This window comes from Mauremys mutica, chromosome 12 (genome assembly GCF_020497125.1).
Source record: "Mauremys mutica isolate MM-2020 ecotype Southern chromosome 12, ASM2049712v1, whole genome shotgun sequence".
NCBI lineage: Eukaryota > Metazoa > Chordata > Testudines > Geoemydidae > Mauremys > Mauremys mutica.
This window is the reverse complement of record NC_059083.1, coordinates 42,342,551-42,362,261: the sequence shown is the minus strand read 5'-3', so window position 1 is coordinate 42,362,261 and position 19,711 is coordinate 42,342,551. Positions and strand designations below refer to the sequence as shown.

Genomic DNA, 19,711 nt, shown 5'->3' with positions numbered 1-19,711 from the left:
GATGGACCACTCGTGACTGCTGAACGACCTGCTGAGGTGGTCCACAAGTTTGTTCCATGTTCCTGGGAGATAGGACACCTCCAGGTGAATGAAGTGGGCTATACAAAACTCCCACAGGTGGAGGGCCTCCCAACAGAGGGGAGGAATGGGCTCTACTCTGCTTGTTTATGTAAAACAGGGCAGTGGTGTTGTCAGTCAGCACCGCCACGCACTGTCCTTGCAATATGGTATGGAAGGTCTGGCAGGTTAGTCTCACCATTCTGAGTTCCTTTATATTGATGTGAAGTGGGATCTCGGACTGCGGCCATCTGCCCTGAGTCTGTAGGTCTCCTAGGTGTGCCCCCCACCCCAGGTCTGACGCATCCATTACTAAGGTCATGATGGTTGAGGGATGCTGAATGGGACTCCTTCACAGACCCTGCGAGGGTCCAACCACCAGCCTACAGGAATCTGGGCTCTAGTAGAATGGTTCTTGCCTGATCCGAGTCCAGCAAACCCCACCCCCCAATGAATTCTATTTGTTGGGTGGGTGACAACGTCGACTTGTCCAAATTGAGGAGAAGACCCAGCCTCTGGAAGGTCTCTCTGACCAACCAGACCTGGGACTCCACCTGCTCCCTGGAGCATCCCCACAGCAGCCAGTCGTCGAGGTAGAGATATACCCGCACCTGCCTCTTGTGGAGAAAAGCCACAACCACGGACATGCACTTGGTGAACACCCGGGGGGCTGTTAATAACCTGAATGGGAGCACTGAACTGATAATGTATGCGGTTGACAACGAACCTCAGGAAACATCTGTGGACTGGCCAAATGGCTATATGAATGTACGCGTCTTTCATGTCGAGGGCAGTGTACCATTCCCCTGGAGCCAGGGAGGGAATAATTGCGCTCAGGGCCTCATCATTGCAGGTTTGTCTCTAGATGGCACCTGTCTAGGTGGTGCCAAAGGCTTCTTTCTAACAGCAAGGGGCTGAGGTGCAGTACTTTCTATAAGCTCTTTTGTAGCCTCGAAAGTATCTGGGGTGGAGGGGAGTTCCAACTCCTCCGCCAAGCACTGCCTCGCTGGAGAGTCACTAAGTGCTGGGCTCAAACGGTGCCAACTGGGGCATCGGAGTCGACAGCACAAGGTCTTGCTGCTTGGAAATTGAGTCCTTCCTCTGAGGCAGCAAAGTCTCTCCGGATGGTCTGGCTCTCTGAGGAGAGTGTCCTGTCCGCCTTCTTATGGCACTTGTGGGGCACAAGGATGTTGACCGGTGCCGGGGCGCTGCTCCATGCTATGGTGTCAGGAATCTCCGGTACTGAGGATCTCTAGCACCAGAGTCCTTCCTGTACCGATTCGCGGACTGACGCAGGGGCACGCCGTGCCAAGCTGGGGCTGGGACTTGGACTTGGCATTCGGGTGCCGCTGCACCGAGTGCGGCTTCCATTAATAGCTGCTTCATACGGAAGTCGCGTTCTGTCCTAGTCCTGGGCTTGAAAGCCTTACAGATATTACAGCACTCGGACTGATGCGCCTCCCCTAGACACCTCAGGCATGAGTCATGAGGGTTGCTATTGGACATAGGCTTCTTGCATACACCGCAAGATTTAAATCCTTGGGTCTGAACATGCCCCAAAGCCCAAGGCAGGGTGAGGGGAGAACGACCCACTCACCAAGACTATCTGAACTACCGAACAATAAACTAATCACAAAACAAAAAACTGTATAGGACTAAGTAATAGCTAAGGGAACACTTGCAAGCAAGCAAAATGCAGTTCCAATGCCGCCACGGATGGTAAGAAGGAACTGAAGAGGGGGTCGGGTCAGCAGGGTCATACTGAGCACCATGAGGGCCCACTCTAGGGGGCTCTCTAGCCAACCCGACAGGAGCTGCTGAGGGGAAAAGTTTCAGATGACTGTGCAAGTGGTGCATGCACACACCTGATTGGAATCAATGTGAACAATCACTCGAAGAATAATCCTATTTCACTCTGCTCCTCAGAGCCTGCTCCTGGTTCTTTCTGACACAATCCAGACTTATGGTGACAAACCTGGCTTCAAAATGAACAGGCCATGTTCATCCCTGGTCTAGCTCCATGCAAGCCGGTGAAGGGGCTGGCTCTGGGGCACTGAGCGGGAGTCTCTATGCAAACAAGGTAACATCATATTTGCATAAATGATAAACATGCATCAACTCATTTGCATAACCAGCCTCCTTTTTCAAAAATCCCCCAACCCCATACATACAGTACCTACATCTCTGCCTCCCTCCCTCCTCCTCAACTTCCCCCATCCTCACTCCCTGTTCTCTCTGGCTACCCACCATAGCTCCCCCAGCATTTCTGGCTGGCCCCCAGAATTCCCCCATGGATTGGTTCCCATCTCCCTTCTATCTCGCTGCCCTGGAGACCTCTCCGTGGTTTGGAGCCCTATAGCTTCCCTTCTGCACTGTAACCATGGAGACAGGGCCTAGCACACTCCTCACCCATCCTCTGCCACCAATGGGAATGAGAGAGAGAAATGGGACCCTGGGGAGAGAGAAGCGGGTTAAGGGCATGGAGAGAGAGCAAGCTTGGGTGTAAGGGGAAAATGGCAAGAGTCCCACAGAACCTGGATGTGGAGGTCTAAAGGGAAAGCAGAGTCATATACAGCCTCTAGCCATCCAGCCCCGCAGCTATCTAAGGTACTTATGCGGCCCCATCACCATAGTATCTGGACTACTCACAATCTTTAGCCCCACCGCACTCCTGGGAAGCGGGGCCCTTCCACTGTCTCTGTGTTTCAGAGGAGGGAGACAAGGCCTAGAGAGGCTAAGGGATGTGGCTGTCACATAGGAAGTCTAGGGCAAAGCAGGGAATTGATCCCAGGTTTCCCAAGACTTACGTTAGTGCTGTAACCACAGCCGCAGTCGCCCTCTATCACGCCAGTTCTCCCTTGGTCCATCTGTCCCTCCCCGTGCACACTTTCCCCTCCCTCCATTGGTCTTAATACACTGTTCCTCCATAGTGCCTCTATACCTGTCCAGCTGTTTTGCTTCTTCATTGATTCAGAGATGTTAAGCCAGAACGGACCATCTAGTCTGAACTCCTATACAACACAGGCCACAGTTTCATCTAGTGATTCCTGTATCAAGCCCCCCACTCCCATCCAAACCTAATCAGTTTCTGTCAATGGTAAATGATTTTGTGTGGGCTGAGGGAAAGGAAAGAAAACACCCCATATGAATCATGCTGCTCCAGCTGAGGCCTGCGGTCATGTTCATTTGGCCAATTCACTAACAAGTCAGATCAAGTTATTGCTTATTGTATTAGACTTTGTTATTATTATGTCTGCAGGGCCACACTGCGATAGGAACTTTAGAAACAAGTAGGGGAAAAGCCCCAGCCCTAGGGATCTTACAATCCAAGGACAGACACAACACATAGGACACAACACATTAATAAGGTCATGGGCTGGGGAAGGAGTATAAAAGAGGTATATTCAGAACCTTCATAAAGGTTGTATTAGTCGATTTAGACACTGTTAAGTACAATGGCCAAAGATTTCAAACTTGGATGCCTAAAGTAGCTTGGGATTTTTCAAAACAGCCAAAAGGATTTCGACATGTAAATGCCATTGAAGTCCAAGCTTGATGCAATTTTTGGACCAAAACATTTTCCAGTGAAACAAGCATGTTTGGTTCGACTGAAACATTTCACAAATTCATGTCAAATTCCCCACATTCTTTCAGTCATGAAAAAAATAACCAGAAAAAAAAATCAAAACATTTCCATTTTTCTATGCAAAATTACTTTTCTTTTAGAAATTTCCTTAAATTTTAGAAAAATTAAGAACTTGAAAAAATGCTCAAAATCTAAACAAACCATTTCATTTCAGGTTAAACAAAACATTGTATTGGATCTGAAATAAAATTTGTTTTGATTTTTTTGGAACTGACTGTGAACCAAACAGTCAGTTATTTGCACAGCTCTGATTGAAATACTAATACTAATTAAACGGTGCAAATTCTTTGCCAGGTTCACTCACTTTTAGGTTGTACCCCTGTCCCCTTTGTCTGCTTGTGTCATTTAATCGTAAGCTCTTCAAGGCTGGAATTTTCTCTGTCTGTTTGTACAGCACCCAACACAATAGGGCTCTGATCCCATCTCTGAGCACTACCATAACATAAATATTTAATAATAATTGGGCCCTTTAAGAAATCTAGCCATCAGAAGCATAAGATCTAAGCACCGCTTAAGTGGCCCTTTGCAGAGGGGTGAGTTTTCATAGGCAGATGACGGAACTGTATTCCGCAAGGACCAAAATACAGCCACGGGACATTGTATGACAGGGTTATGAAAGCAGGGCCGGCTCCAGGGGTTTTGCCGCCCCAAGCAGCCCAAAAAAAAAAGCCGCGATCATGATCTGCGGCAATTCAGCAGGAGGTCCTTCGCTCCGAGCAGGAGTGAGGGACCCTCTGCCGAATTGCCGCCGAATACCTGAAAGTGCCGCCCCGCTCCGGATTTGCTGCTCCAAGCATCTGCTTGATAAGCTGGTGCCTGGAGCCAGCCCTGTATGAAAGCCTTACGAAAGGTCTGAGTATCAGGATACAATTTGTAGTACTGAACGCAGACTTCCAGACAACATGAAAGATGCAAAATGCTCTTGGAACATAGCAAGTGGAAACAATAAGATCATGTCACCATTCTTAAGGACTCACCTTGGGCCAGATTTTTAAAGGTATTTAGTTGCCTAAAGATGCAGATAGGCATCTAGTTGGATTTTCAAAAGTGCCTAAGCAGATTAGGTGCCTCCTCTCCCTCCTTCTCCTCTCCACTTTTGTGGAAACTCGCCTACAGGGCCCCGATACAGTCAGCGTACTCAGACCAGATCGGACCTTGCACATGATTTAGGTAGCTGAAAACCTATCTTCCCCTGGTTTGTGGATCTCTCCAGGGCTTAGGCAGCAGACAGGCACCTAGAGGGAAGCAACAGTGCTCACACTCAGAGGCAGAAATGCAAGTACCTACGGCACTGAAGTTTTGTGAATCTCAGCACAGCCTAAATTGTTTAGGCACCTAAGCACTTTTGTGAATCTAGGCCATTGAGATTGCTCACATGCTTAAAATTAAGCACGTGTTTATGTGATTTGCTGAAGAAGGATGGGATTACTCATACATTTATAGTTATACAGGAGGGCAGACTACATGATCCCCTCTGGCTTGATAATCTATGAAATCTATGAAAGAAGCATGGTCTTAAATGCACTGGTTAATCAGTGATATATGTAGGTAGCCCCCTGGACTCTTGGCTGATTATAGTTAAGGCTAAGATTTAGTCATGGGTATTTTTAGTAAAAGTCATGGACAGGTCACAAGCGGTAAACAAAAATTCACGGCCTGTGACCTGTCTATGGCTTGTACTACATACCCCTGACTAAATCTTGGGTGCTCAGGAGGAGGGGCTCCAGGGGCGCCATGGGTGCTCTGGGGCAGGGGGTAGCCCAAGACTGCTGCTGGTGCTCAGAGGGGAGCAGGGAGAGCACGGCACGTGGCCCGAGACCTCCGCTGCTGCTCAGAGGGGAGGAGGGGTAGTGGCCAGAGCACCTGGCCCAGGGGTTGCCCAAGCTGCTCAGGCGGCCTCCAAACCAGCCACTGCAGAAGTCATGGAGGTCCCGGAAAGTCTCAGAATCCGTGATTTCCATGACCTCCACGACAGACTCGCAGCCTTACAGATAGTATTACAGTAGAACTTCAGAATTATGAATAGAGGTTGTTCGTAACTCTGAAATGTTTGCAACTCTGAACAAAACGTTATGGTTGTTCTTTCAAAGTTTACAGCTGGATATTGACTTAATACAGCTTTGAAACTTTACTCTGCAGAAGACAAATGCTGCTTTCCCGTTATTTTTTTAGTAGTTTACGTTTAACAGTACTGTATTTGGTTGCTTTTGATTTTGGGGTTTTTTTTTGGTCTCTGCTGCTGCCTGATTGCGTACTTCCGGTTCCAAATGAGGTGTATCGTTGACTGGTCAGTACATAACTCTGGTGTTCGTAACTCTGAGGTTGTACTGTATGTACATATCAGTTGTATACTGTGAATATATATTTGCATACAGATATATCAGTAACATTGATATATCTGTATGCAAATATGTTATTTCCTCATTTTTACAAAAAATCCTATGGTGTTGGTACTTCAGTATATACAGTAAATTTGTTTGTGACTGTCATCCATTATGGGATACTCGAATAGAGCAATGTGATATCTTCCTGCTACAGTAAGCAGAAGATACCAGTGGCCGGAGAGTAGCGGTGCTTTGAAGGGGAAAGCACCGCTTCCCTCCAGCTGCTGGCTGCGCGGCTGCCCCTGCTCCTCCTGAGTCCTCTGGCCTGTGCTCGCAGGGCCCCATTCCGAAAGGGGCTTTAGAGCTGCAGGCCAGGGCCCTGGGGCCCCCTAAGCCCAAGGCCCTGCAGCCCCTAAAGCCCCTGCGTTCCGGGTGGTCCTACCTGTCGGGGGGGGGGGGGGAGCTCCCAGAATCGTGGCTCCCAGAATCGCGGACATGGGGGCGGTGCTGTGCTGCGCAGAGCCACCTGCACCCCCCCTGCACCAAACAGGAGCTGCCCCAGGTAAGTGCACCTCCTGCCTGCCCCAGCCCTGAGCCTCCTCCCGCACCCTAACTCCCTCCCAGACCCCGCACCCTGTGTGCTCTCCCACACCCTAACTCCCTCCCAGATCCTGCACCCCCAGTCCTGAGCCCCAGGGGTAAGCCAGGGGCACCTCCCCACCACAGTACAGTATATAATGCCTTTTGTCTGCCCCAAAAAATTTCCTTGGAACTTAACCCCCTGCATTTACATTAAATCTTATGGGAAAATTGGATTCATTTAACATTGTTTCGCTTAAAGTTGCATTTTTCAGGAACATAACTACAACATTAAGTGAGGAGTTACTGTACTCCTTCCTAGGCAGCCATTTCTCATTTTGTCTGTGTTCAATTGATTGTTCCTTCCTAAGTGGAGTACTTTGCATTTGTTCTTATTGAATTTCATCTTATTTACTTCAGACCATTTCTCCAGTTTGTCCAGATCATTTTGAATTTTAATCCTATCCTCCAAAGCACTCGCAACACCTCCCAACTTGGTATTGTCCGCAAACTTTATAAGTGCACTCTCTATGCCATTATCTAAATCTTTGATGAAGTTATTGAATAGAACCGGACCCAGAACTGCGGGACCCCACTCATTATGCCATTTGAGCATGACTGTGAACCACTGATAACTACTCTCCGGGAACGATTTTCCAACCAGTTATGCACCCACTTTATAGTAGTTCCATCTAGGTTGTATTTCCCTAGTTTGCTTATGATATGGTCTTACGAGACAATATCAAAAGCCTTACTAAAGTCAAGATATACCACATCTACCACTTCCCCCCATCCACAAGGCTTGTTACCCTGTTAAAGAAAGCTATCAGGTTGGTTTGACACCATTTCTTCTTGACAAATCCATACTGTTATTTATCACCTTATTATCTTCTAGGTGTTTGCAAATTGATTGCTTAATTATTTGCTCCATTATCTTTCCGGGTACAGAAGTTAAGATGACTGGTCTGTAATTCCCTGGGTTATCCTTTTTTCCCCTTTTTATAGATGGGCACTATATTTGCCCTTTTCCAGTGTATATGATCTCTCTATTTGTTTACTTCATATTTCTTTATTAGTAATTGTTAGTCTTAAGTATTTCTATTTTTTACTTTACAACTCTTTCTATACCTCATGCCTTAAGCGGATTATATTTTTAAAAAATCAGAAACCAGGGCACTTTTGTGGTGAATTTTTTTAGTCACAAAATAGTTATTGCAAAACCCAGAGATTTTTTTTTAAAAATGGGCTGATTTGGCTACTGACTGCTTCCAACTCAACAGCCACATGGGAATCAAGGATTGTTCTCAGTAACTCAGTGTCTGCATGAGTTTATCATGAGATTCTGACCAAGTGTCATTAGCATTCACTCTGAGCAAAAGAACAGCTCTGAGACCATCTACGCTCATTTGACTTTTCTCCTTGCTCCAAACACCATTCATCACCTGAAACCTGGTTCCGCCCACCAGGTAAATGCAGAGCCAATTCTACCACTAGAGCAACGCATCTAGAACAAACACTTTGTAACTATAAATGGACCCAAATATTTTGTCTGATGAAATTAAAGTCTGGCACATGTCTAGAATTCCAAAAGAAGTTCTCAGGACATAGGGACATCAAGGAAAAATAAGGCTGTCTCTGTACATTCAGGCTGTATGGCGACTCTTCATTCGCACATTAATTATACATATACAAACTCCAAAACGGCCTAGATTTGCTAAATTTCAAGACATGCTGCATTTGTTTCTCCTGGACTATGAAGAGAGGTAGAAGGCCTCAGTAGAGGCTGATATATGGATGATTATGATCTGCCACTTGGTACAAATGTAGTTTTGGGTTTGTAACATTAAATCATTCTCAGGAGGTTCAGAGCCAGTGTCTGGGCACCATTCATGATTCGGAAGCAAATGAAAATAAAATAATATAAAGAAATATGGCAAGAGAGAAATCAACACTAAAACAAGTAGAAAACTGCTGAACAAAAAGCATTAGGAAATAGTTATTGGAGATGGGATTTTACAATCATTACTAATATGCTCTCTAACTTACATGTATTTTGTGCAAATGAAAAGTGGTTAAAGTTAGGCTGGCTAGAGAGGTGTAAGAAGCAGGGGCGATAGCTAATATAGATGAAATATACAGCAGTAGTGAAGTCCTGCCAGTAGTAACTGGGAAGCTTGAGACTTTCAAGGCTAGATCCTCAGCTAATGTAAACTGGCAAGCGCCTGCTGATTTACAGCAACTGTCAGGATTAGCTTGCTAACTTCATTAATCATTATTAATTGTATTGCAGTAGCACCTAGGGATCTCAAATGAGATCAGGGTCCCCACTGTGCTGGGCACTATACAGATACAGAATAAGATATAGCCCATGCCCTGATGAGTTTCCAATTTAAATAGGATCTGACCCTCACTCTTCTGAGCTCCGTCTGGAGGTAGAAGAATTAGCCTGTGGAAATTAATTACAATCCATTTTCTGGGAATCAGGGCCTCTCATCTGAGATACACCTTCAACCTTAACCGTCTCCTCCTAACAGTGGTGGTGGTGTGTAGGGGGAGAGGAGGGCTAAACTAGTAACCTAGGGAATCTCTAACCTACTAAAGCAAAACTCTGTATAATCCTCCCAGGATAAGAAACCAAAGGGAAGGACAAATTAATCTTGCCCTAAAATGATGCAAAGGCAATGAAAGCTAAATAGATCTCCAAATCTTTATTTAGCGTAGCTCTCCTCCGCCCTTTGTCTGTGGTTACTCCCCTCTCTGGGTTGCATATTGTAAAGTTCTAGGGGCAAAGGACCGTCCCTCCTTCTATTTCTATAAAGTACCAAGCATCCCAATGATGCTGAAGATATAGTAATTTGTTACAATGACCATTCCACTATTTTAACTCTGGGCTGGGGGGACCTGGCATCGAAACAGATAGGAATCTGCTCATGGAGTGGGTGGGGCAGATTTTGCTGGGGGAGGGGTCATTCCTCCAGCATCCCTGTAGACCAGGGGATATGACGATGCAGTCACAGCACTAGGTGTTTAACCCCATATCTGTGTCTAAACCTGCCCCCATGGGTGGAACCAGTCCTGGGAAGGGGAGGCACTGCAACACTGTGTGTGTGTGTCTGGACAAGTAGCTACGCTTGCCCCGCCATAGAAAACCCTGGAGAGGGGGTGGAACCGGTCCTGGGAAGGGGGGGCACTGCGAGAGTGAGTGAGTGAGTGTGAGTGTGAGTGTGTCTGGACAAGTAGCTACGCTTGCCCCGCCATAGAAAACCCTGGAGAGGAGGAGATTCACAGATTTAAAGACCAGAAAGGGCCATTATGACCATCTAGTCTGACCTCCTGCCTAACACGGACCAGAGAACCTCACCCAGGGATCAATCCATATATTAGCACCACCAGTATTATGTTCCTGAATCTGAGAGGTGTGGAGGGAACAGACTCTCTCAAATGGGTTCTGGAGACTACGGGGCTGATCCCCCTGAAGGCTACGGAGGAGGGGAGAATCTGACTCAGGCACTTTGGAAAGACACCTCCTCCTCCCCACCCCACCCCAGCTTCTAACACCAGAGGGTGCAGGGATCCTTACCCAGTGAGATCACATTCTCATAGTTCTCCTGCATCTCGTCCGTGGGATCCAGATTCGCTCACTCACTGCCCCTCGGTGGAATACACAGCCGCCTCCTCGATAGTAACCGGTCCCTGAAACAGCCAGAGACCCTCACTCAGAACCTGCTTCCCCAGCCTCAATCCCACCAGCTCAGCCACAAGAACCCTAAATCAGTCCCTCTGCTCTCTCTCTCTCCTACATGTCCCTCCCTTAAAGTGATGGTCATACATTCCCATATGATTCTTTCTAGCCTCCCCACCAAGCCAACCCTCATTTCTGTGTGAGCACCAGACAGTCATCTCCCCCAAACGGCTGCTCTGGCCCTATCAACATAGTAAACCACTGACAGCAGGGATACGGGATCGGGGCAGGCTCTATATTCTAACGAAGCACAGTCAGGCACATCATGAGCTCTGTGCACTCCCATTTCTCTCGTCTCCTTTCTCTTGGTAGCGGTAGGAACCATGTTTGGGCTATGGCAGGGCTGAGAAGTTTTGGGTTGAAACTTCCTAGCGATGATGCTCTAAGTGAGCTCAATCTGCCAGGGAGGCGCTGTAACAAAAAGTGGATGTAATTATGCAGCCTGTCATGGGGAGAAGGGCGACTGGGGAGGTTTCAGAAAGGGCTTTAGTCAATTTCACACCCCCGGTTCCCCCTGTCCTTTCCCTGCAGACAGACACTCTGCAACCCTGGGACCATGCTCAGTCCTTTTATTACAGAGCAGATCCACCCCCTCTCCGTATATTAACACATACCCCTCCCCCTCAGTAACAGAGTGTCTGAAACAAATGCTAGAAAAGTGCAGAATCGAATGGGCCACTTTGGGCAATCCCTAGGGCTGCCAATTTTCATTGGAGGTACTCCTGGAAGTTTCCTCACGTGATAGAATCTTTAATTAACAATGAATCTTTAATTCCTGGAGGGTTGGCAACCCTAGGCAGTGGTTCTCAACCAGGGGTCTGGGGCCCCCTGGGGGGGCCACAAGCAGGCTTCAGGGGGGCTGCCAAGCAGGGCCAGTGTTAGACTTGCTGGGGCCCAGGACAGAAAGCCAAAGCCCCAACGCATGGGGCTAAAGCCTGGGGTTCCAAGCTCTGCCCCCTGAATCAAAGCCTGAGCAACTTAGCTTCATAGGCTCCCCTGTGGTGTGGGGCCCTGGGCAATAGCCCATCTTGCTACCCCCTAACGCTGGCCCTGACTTTTATATGCAGAAAACAGTTGTTGTGGCACAGCTGAGAGGTGGAGTTTTTATAGCACGCTGGGGAGGCCTCAGAAAGAAAAAGGTTGAGAACCCCTTCCCCTAGGGACACCCTCCCCCCACCCATCCCCAGGGCAGCGCATCCCCCCCAGCAGCGCAGGGACCAGGCAAAGGCAGGATCTAGCTTTTCCTCTCCCTGCCCCTCCCCAGGAAAGTCAATCTGCCCCGGGGTGCTGCAGGGAATGGGGCTGGGCACCTCCCTCCCCACTGATTGCTCCTGCTGCCCCTTCCCGTCTCCTTACCCTTCTTCCTTCCTCTGGCGGGGGGGACTGGCTTATTGTTGCATTGGTCGAGGGCGCGCTGGCTCTGCCCGGAGCAGGGGGGGCTGGTGCAGGCGCTAAGGGCAGGCAGAGCCGGGGTGTGTCCGGGCGGGCAGCAGCAGCAGCGGTGCTGGGACTCCGGGGCGGTAGAAAGCAGCCCTTGCCCGAGTCACTTTCCTGCCCATCCCCAGCACTTTCCCCGAGTTCGCTCGCTCTCAATTACCTGGAGCTTCCGGTTCAGGGAGCTGATGTCGGACGGCAGGGGCCGGGGCTTCCCCGGGCAGCTCAGCGCCGTGAGAATAAGTCCTCCAGCGCCCGGGTTTGTTGCAGCCCGGGTTGGGTATGGGGAAGGACACAGGAAGGGGATGGAGCAGCTGAGAGTGGCTGTAGCTAGGTGCTGGCTGGGAGGAGGAGGAGAGACAGGAAGCGGGGATAATACAGAACAGAGGGATCCCCCTAGCCCGTGGTGGGGCTGCCCCTCTTTCATTACAGCTGCAAAGAAATCCAGCTGCCTCCATTGTGAGCCGGGAAGCTGGGCTGTGCCGGGGACGTGGGATCTTGCCAGCCAGGGACTTTCTCATTGTTGCAATTGTTCGCCCTGGCGTCCTAGGGCAGCCCCGGGCTCTGCCGACACCAGCTCCCACCGGAGCCTGCAGGTAACTGAGAGAGACCCCGGGGGGAAAGGGCTGGGCAGGAAACAAACACGACCCCTCTTCTCTGCCAGTCCCCTCACTGACACCCCCAGGCTCTGGCGCCCCTGCGCCCCTGCAGGAGCCGAGCCAGCCAGCGGAACAATAGCCGTTAGCCACTGGTTTATTAGCCAAAAGTTTGGTAACTCCCACTGGTACTAGCAAAAACTTGCCCCACGGGGAATGATTCCTGAGCTCACGTTGTCACTGGTGGCAAAGTTCCTTCCTGCGTGCTAGGGCTTTTGTTCGGAGGCTTCCTTTCGGCACTGATCCTTTTCTTCTTCAGCCGCCCTGTTAGGAAATAGCCTAGCTCGGTAGAAAGGCTGGGATTTCTGAAGACTTTAGGGAGATCGGCGCCCGACTCCCATTGTCTTTCAAGGAGAGTTGGGCACCTCTGTGTCTTCTTCCCCTTTGGAATCTAAAGCCACTTATGCCCCAATCCCTGCACCTGCCCTTCCTGCATCTCCTGCTGCCTGCACCTGTAAAGATTTCAGGTACTTGTTTTAGCAAATCCTCTCCCCTCTTCCAGCCAGCTGCCATTAAAATGCATGCATGAGCTTCCCCACTTGCCTGGTCCCTCCGGGTCACATCCTCAGCAGGTGTAAATCAGTCTGCCTCCCTTGGCTTCAGTGCAGCCACAGTTGATTTACACCAGATGGGGATCTGGCCCCCAATGTTTTATAGACACCCAAACTCTCACTATATGAAACCTGCAAAAACGTTTACACCTTTTTATAAACCTTTAAATGTTCACAGATTCCATCAGGCAGCATCTGCGAACACTTTTGTCAATGGCCATCTGTTTCAATGGGATTGGGTCACGGTGAAAGGCCATGGGCTCTGCCCCACTGAAGGTCAATGCATACCTCAGACTGGTGCAGGGGGCAGCAATCCCAGGCCCTTATGGTAATAATTGGACATATGCCAATCTCCTAGAACTGGAAGGGACCTTGAAAGGTCATCAAGTCCAGCCCCCTGCCTTCACTAGCAGGACCAATTTTTGCCCCAGATCCCTAAGTGGCCCCCTCAAGGATTGAACTCACAACCCTAGGTTTAGCAGGCCAATGCTCAAACCACTGAGCTATCCCCGGAACTGAGAGGGGGCGATGTGTCTTGTTTCAGGGGCTGGTGGCCTTTGATGTCTGTGTATCTTACCATGGATCAATGGGCTGCTGTGGATCCTGATCAGAAACCTTTGTGCAGGGGTGGCATACAGGAGAACGATGATCCCCTGGTGACTCTGAGTAAGTATCCCATGGAGGCTGTGGGGTCTTTGCAGCTGTTGGGTCAGTTTCTGAGCAGGGTTCTGCTGTGGACCCTTCCACAGAACTCAGCACAGAACAATGGGAAGGAGGATGGTTGTGCAGTGAAAGGGACAGACTCCTGAGGACAGAGGAAAGGGACAGGCTTCCACAAGAGAAGCAGAGTTTGTGGGACATCTAGGCAAGAGTGAGGATGAGAAGACAGGGCAAATGCCTATCCAGTCCTGCTATTGACTGAGGTCTCTCTAAGGGAACAAGGGGAAGAACCATGTGTCCCAGGGCTCAATGAAAAGAAGAGCCCAAGAGGTGAGGAAAGACTTAAATCAATGTGGGATTCCCCTTCAGCTCCCCCAGGATCATGTCTCCAGCAGGTGTATCCTCCGGGCTTCCCATCTGCCCAGCCTGACACCTGGCAGTAGCTCCCTTCTCCCTGAAGCTGCAGATGGGAAGTGGAAATGGGAGAGGGGGTGTCCACTCCTCTCTCTGCTCTAGGGAAGGGTTTGGGGTGCGGGGAGGGTGGATTTGGCTTCTGGTCTTTCAGCGTGCCTCAGCAGTTATTTGGGTTTGTTCCTCCACTCCCCGGTGCAGAGCCTGACTCCTGTGCCTATTCTCTCCCTACCCCAGCTGGGGACAGGGCAGCGAGTGAGACCGAGGAGGAGAATCCTGGGGAGGAAGGCCCCGAGATCGTGGAACTGGATCCAGCGTTGCTGGGCAGGCCGGAGGGGGCTGGGGCCAGGAGCCTGGAGGAGCAGGGCCCGGCCTGCGAGAGCCTGCGCTGGACGGTGGTGCAGCAGATCGACTCTCCCGGAAAGCCGATGCAGCGGCGGGGCAAGTCAGCTGGTGCCAGCTTCCAGAACTTCAAGAGCATCATTGTGCTGCAGAAAAGCTACGAGTGTGGTGAGTGCGGCAAGACCTTCAGCTGCAGCTCGCACTTCAGCAAGCACCGGCGCACCCACACCGGCGAGAAGCCCTTCCGTTGCCTGCACTGCGGGAAGAGCTTCAACGTCAGCTCCAACCTCTACCGCCACCAGCGGGCCCACGCCGCCGAACGGGCCTGCCCACGCCCCGAGAGCTCCCCACCATCGGTGCCAGCCAGCGCCCCTGCCCCCGCCACCCCTCGGCCCCGGGGGCTGCCCTATAAGTGCGAGGAGTGTGGCAAGAGTTTCCGGCGCAACACTGAACTGGTGACCCACCAGCGGCTGCACACGGGGCGCCTGCCCTTCCAGTGCTCCCACTGCGGGAAGAGCTTCTCCTGGAGCTCCCACTTCGACCGGCACCAGCGCATCCACACCGGTGAGAAGCCCTACCAGTGCCCCGAGTGCGGGAAGTGCTTCAGCCGCAGCTCCCACCTCTACCGGCACCAGCGCACCCACGCTGGGGGCCGCTCCTACATCTGCACCTACTGCGGGCGCAGCTTCAACAGCACCCTGCACTTCGACCGGCATCAGCGCACCCACACTGGCCTGCGCCCCTACAAATGCACCCTGTGTGGCAAGGGCTTTGGTGATGGGCTGGCCCTGGTCAAGCACCAGCGCCTGCATCTGGGGGACGGGCCCTTCCACTGTGAAGAGTGCGGCAAGAGCTTTGGGGCAAGGGCGCAGTATGCCCGGCACCGGCGCAGCCTGCACGGCACTGCCGCCGGCAGCACCGGTGGCGAGAAGCCCTACCGCTGCAGCGACTGTGGCAAGAGCTTCTCCTGGAGCTCCCACTGGGAGCGGCACCAGCGTATCCACACCGGGGAGCGCCCCTACCAGTGCAGTGACTGCGGCAAGCGCTTCGGCCGCACCTCCCACCTCTACCGGCACCAGCGCACCCATGCCGGCGGCCAGCCCCACGTCTGTGCTGACTGCGGCAAGAGCTTCAACAGCACGCTGCACTTCCACAAGCACCAGCGGGCCCACGCTGGTGAAGCCCCCTGCCACGCCTGTCCCGACTGCGGCAAGACCTTCGCCGATGGCTCCGCTCTGGCCAAGCACCGACGCACCCACACCGGAGAGCGGCCCTTCCCTTGCCCCCAGTGTGGCCGGCGCTTCAGTGTCAGCTCCCACCTGTACCGCCACCTGAGGAGTCATGCTGAGGAGAAGCCACTGGAGGAGATCACGTCCTACTAGAGATCAGCTCCTCTTCCCGCTTTGTCTGGGAGAGGAATCCCCCCATGCTGGAGGTTCAGCTCACCGGGACCTGGCCGCCCCTCTCTGGGCACGGGAGTGAACTCCATGCGCTACCAGCCAGATTGTTAGTGGTGCTTACCTCACAGGGACCTGGCCATGGGGATCGCTGACCCTCAGGGGTAGGTGAGACCTCTAGGAGAGCAGCGGGCAGCCCCGTTGTGGGCACCTCGGGGCTACAGGGACGGGCGCAGTGTAAGGTCCCAATCTGGAGCCCCTTGAAGGGCTCCACGTCGATGGGGTCTGGATCAGGCCCTGAGGATATAGGTAGATAAGGTAGATTAGGTAGGTAGGGTAGGTAGGAGGTAGAGCAGAGTGGTGGCAGTGCTAGGGGGCTGGGCGGGATGGAAATAAGAGAGGGAAATGGTGTGGGATTGAGGGTGTATTACCCTCTCGCTCACTCTGGTGTAAATCAGGAGTAACCTCACTGGAGTCATTGGGGCCGATTCCCCTCCCCCTGGTGTAAATCAGGAATAACCCCACCGGAGTCACTGGGGCTAATTCCCCTCTCACTCACCCCAGTGTAAATCTGGAGTAACTGCATTGGAGTCACAGGGACTGGTTCTCCTCCCCTCACCCTGGTGTAAATCAGGTGTAGACCCACTGGAGTCACTGAGGCCAATTCCCCTCTTGCTCACCCCAATGTAAATCAGGAGTAGCCCCACCGGAGTGACTGGGGCTGATTCCCCTCTCACTCACCCCAGTATAAATCAGGAGTAGCCCCACTGGGGTCACTGGGGCTGATTCCCCTCTCACTCACCCCAGTATAAATCAGGAGTAGCCCCACTGGGGTCAGTGCAGTTACAGGAATGTGAGGCGGATCAGGCACTGAGCACCTGCAGGCTGGGGCGAATGAGTGATAGTATCTGGGGATCAGGTAGGTGGGTCGGGAGATGGCAAGAAAGATGGGAGCCAGAGGGGGAGGGGAAATGAAGTGTTTGGGGATCAGGGTGGCTGTGCGGTGGGCGCAAGAGAGGGCTGTGGCAGATGGAGGACTGGCATGTCTTTGGACTGGGCTGGTGGGGCAGACAATAGCACTGCTAGGGGTCTCCAAGCTGAGGAGGATGGGACCAAGTTTACTGCCACTCCTTTTCTGGGTTTCCATGCCCTATCCCCTGCCTCCTGATTAACAGGACCCAGGAGGAGAAGAAACCATGCCACACGGAACCCCCCGCAAGCCATCCCATCCAGGAGGGGAAATGCAGGGGACTCAGCATGGAGAGAGCCTGGGAGGGGGAGAGAGCTTGGTGTGTAACGCGCCTGACTCCAGCAGGAATGAGACAGAAAACCTTAGAGTAGCATGTGATTAACTTGCAGAGTTCACAGCTACAGGAGATGACTGGGGCAAACAGCTCAGCAAAGCCTCTGCCAGCTCCATGGAGCAGTCTGGGGCTGTTGACTTCCAAGTGACTTCCTGCGTGTGTGAAAATCTCCTTTAGACACAAGCCCCCCAAGTCCCGATCCTAATTCAGAGCATGAGGAACAAGAACCCGCTCTCCCCTGGTCTAGGGATATGGAGGGGGTGAGTTTCTGTAAACGAAGGAAGCTAATCACTCCTGAAATAAGCTATCCAAATGGGGGCTCAGAAAGTCGTGAGCTTCATCAGCTACACTCGTTGGAAGGATCTGGGAGGTATTTACATACCAGGAAATCTGTTGTTGTTAGAGGTCAGATTCTTTGCTGGTGTCAGTTGGCATCCAGGGACATCTTCCCATTTATCCCAGGTGATAAGTTAACCCTTTCTCTACAGTAGGCTCGGGCCTTGTCTACACATCAAAGTTGACTTGCTTTATAACTCGATGGGTACAGTTAAAGCAGTACAATCCTCACCCCTTTTAGTATGAATGTTAACATCATCATCACAGCAAATCCCAAAGGGATGTAACCTCCCTGCAGATTGAGCGCTACCCAAATTAATTTGTAGCTAGATCCTCAGGATGGTCTGGATGGATGGTCAGTGTACACTGGTGAGCTTATCAAAGTCTTTGACGACCATGTGATCGCTGGCTGTGTAGCAGTGTTCCTTGGTAACTGTACTTTGTAATTCATTATTACTCCTGAGGGCATTCTGTGCCAAAAAAAAAAAATCTGCACCAAAAAAAATTAAAACTCTGCGCACAATATTTTAAAATTCTGCAAATTTTATTTGTCAGATAAATGTAGAGGCTCCAGCATGGCGTTGTGGAGCACCGGCCACTGGCTGCACAGAGGTGGGAAATCACTCTGCAGCTCCCTCCCAAGACACAGACTCAGCGGTCAGGCTGCACCCAACCCTGACACAGCGCAAGGACAGGGCCTGCCCCAGAAACACCCCATGGCCCTGCCCCTCTTTGCCAGGTGTACCAGGTAGGCTAAGCAAGACAGGATCTTAGTGTGTGGGGGAATCCAGGTGTGGGTTGAGAGGGTTCTGTATGGGGCCATCTGGGTGTGGGTGGCTCAGTGGGAGATCCAGGTGTGGCGGGGATTTGAATGCACAGGGGATTGTTGGGGGCTTCTTGGTGCAGTGGTAATGGGACTCTGCAGGGGGATCCAGATGAAGGTGGTTGGGGCTCAGCATGGGGGGTCTGGGCATGTGGGGCTCAGTGGGCTGTCCAGATGCTGGGGGAGTGGGGCTCAGTGGGGTGGGGATCCAGGTGCAACTGGTTGGGACTTGGTGGGGTAGGGATCAAGGTGTGGGTGGCTCGTTGGGGTGGTCCAGGTGCAGGGGGAGTGGGGCTCATTGGGGGTTCTGGGAGTGGGGGGGTGAGTCTCGGGAAGATCTGGATATGATGGGGTCTGGTTGGGCAAATGGGGGGAGCAGCTTCCTGTACAATGATCCCTCCCCCTGCAGCTGAGGAGCAGTGAGTGTAGGAAGTGGGGGGCAGAGAGGAGTTTGCAGAGCTTCTTGCAGCTGGGGGAGAAATCTGGGGGTGGGTGTGAGCCAGCCCGTATGCCATGCAGGGGAAGGGGAAGTCCTGTCCTCCCCAGCCCAGACTAGCAGCTGAGCCAGGCACAGGGTAGGAGTCACCAGCCGGGTCTTCCTCAGTTCTGCCTCCTGCCCCACAGTGATTTACCTCTCTGCCGGCTGCCCTGGGCACCCAAAACATACTGCAGGGGAAGGTCTCGTGACCTTTCTTGTAGCTTCCCTTTGCTTGCCCATCAGAAAGTCATTTTTCTGCAGGGAAGCAAAGAAATTTGTGGGGGACAAATTCTGTGCATGTGCAGTGGTGCAGAATTCCCCCAGGAGTATTCATTAGTCTTTCATCCTAATAATACATCAGTACCAAGAAAGCCACCAAAACTGAACCAGGACTGATGGAAGCAGTTGCTGGGTTTGGCTACAAATATCCTCATTGCTGATCGTCTCAACACTTGAGATGGAGCAGTTGGCGAAGATCATGTGAGTTGTATTGGAACAAAGGTGCCCTCTCTCAGTATAACTGTTCCCATAAAGGAAGGGGAATAAACTTTACTATCATAAGACATCTTTATGCCGATATAACTTCCTCCGCACTAGGGGTTGTTCCCACTGTACTATTCTGATGGAAAATCAAACCCCTATCCCATATAGCTAATCTAGTCCAAAAAGTGTGTGTAGACAAGGCCTGAAAATGTCCCACCGCTTCTACCACTGGTTCTGCTTTTCTGTTGGTGTGAGCAGTGGGAGCCCTAATGTAGACAGTGCTTGTGGCTACCAGCATGTTAAGCACTGTTCTGTGTAAGCCAGTCCTGTGCATGTCAACACAGTGCTTCAAATGCTGGTCTGTTCCTGGAGCCCTGCCTAAAGTAGCACTCACCCCGTTGTTAACACAGGTGGAGCTGAACTGGCTCTCAATAGTGGGAAATGTTGGACAACAAAGCCTATGTCCTTCATGGAGGCAGCAGCCCTTT

General features: G+C 51.5%; 2 protein-coding genes across 5 annotated transcripts in view; one reads left to right on the top strand and one right to left on the bottom strand.

The window, feature by feature from the left end:
* LOC123345039 (zinc finger protein 345-like) overlaps positions 1 to 12,049 on the bottom strand; it is a 37,181-nt gene extending 25,132 nt beyond the window's left edge. For 3 of the 4 annotated variants that reach the window (XM_044981597.1, XM_044981599.1, XM_044981601.1), the window contains exons 1-2: positions 11,705 to 11,964; positions 10,187 to 10,299 (exon numbers count right to left, since the gene is read on the bottom strand). In XM_044981597.1, coding sequence (XP_044837532.1) covers positions 10,187 to 10,220 — 34 coding nt within the window. In that variant the 5' untranslated portion in view covers positions 10,221 to 10,299; positions 11,705 to 11,964. Of the gene's footprint in view, positions 1 to 10,186; positions 10,300 to 11,704 lie in introns of all 4 variants that reach the window. The other variant, XM_044981598.1, reaches the window with a different exon arrangement.
* Positions 12,050 to 12,116: 67 nt separating this feature from the next.
* On the top strand, positions 12,117 to 18,325 carry LOC123345051 (zinc finger protein 629-like). Its single transcript, XM_044981652.1, has 3 exons — positions 12,117 to 12,378; positions 13,534 to 13,655; positions 14,298 to 18,325. The coding sequence occupies exons 2-3, from the start codon at positions 13,550 to 13,552 to the stop codon at positions 15,782 to 15,784; spliced, it is 1,593 nt and encodes a 530-aa protein (XP_044837587.1). The 5' UTR covers positions 12,117 to 12,378; positions 13,534 to 13,549; the 3' UTR covers positions 15,785 to 18,325.
* Positions 18,326 to 19,711: the final 1,386 nt, after the last annotated feature.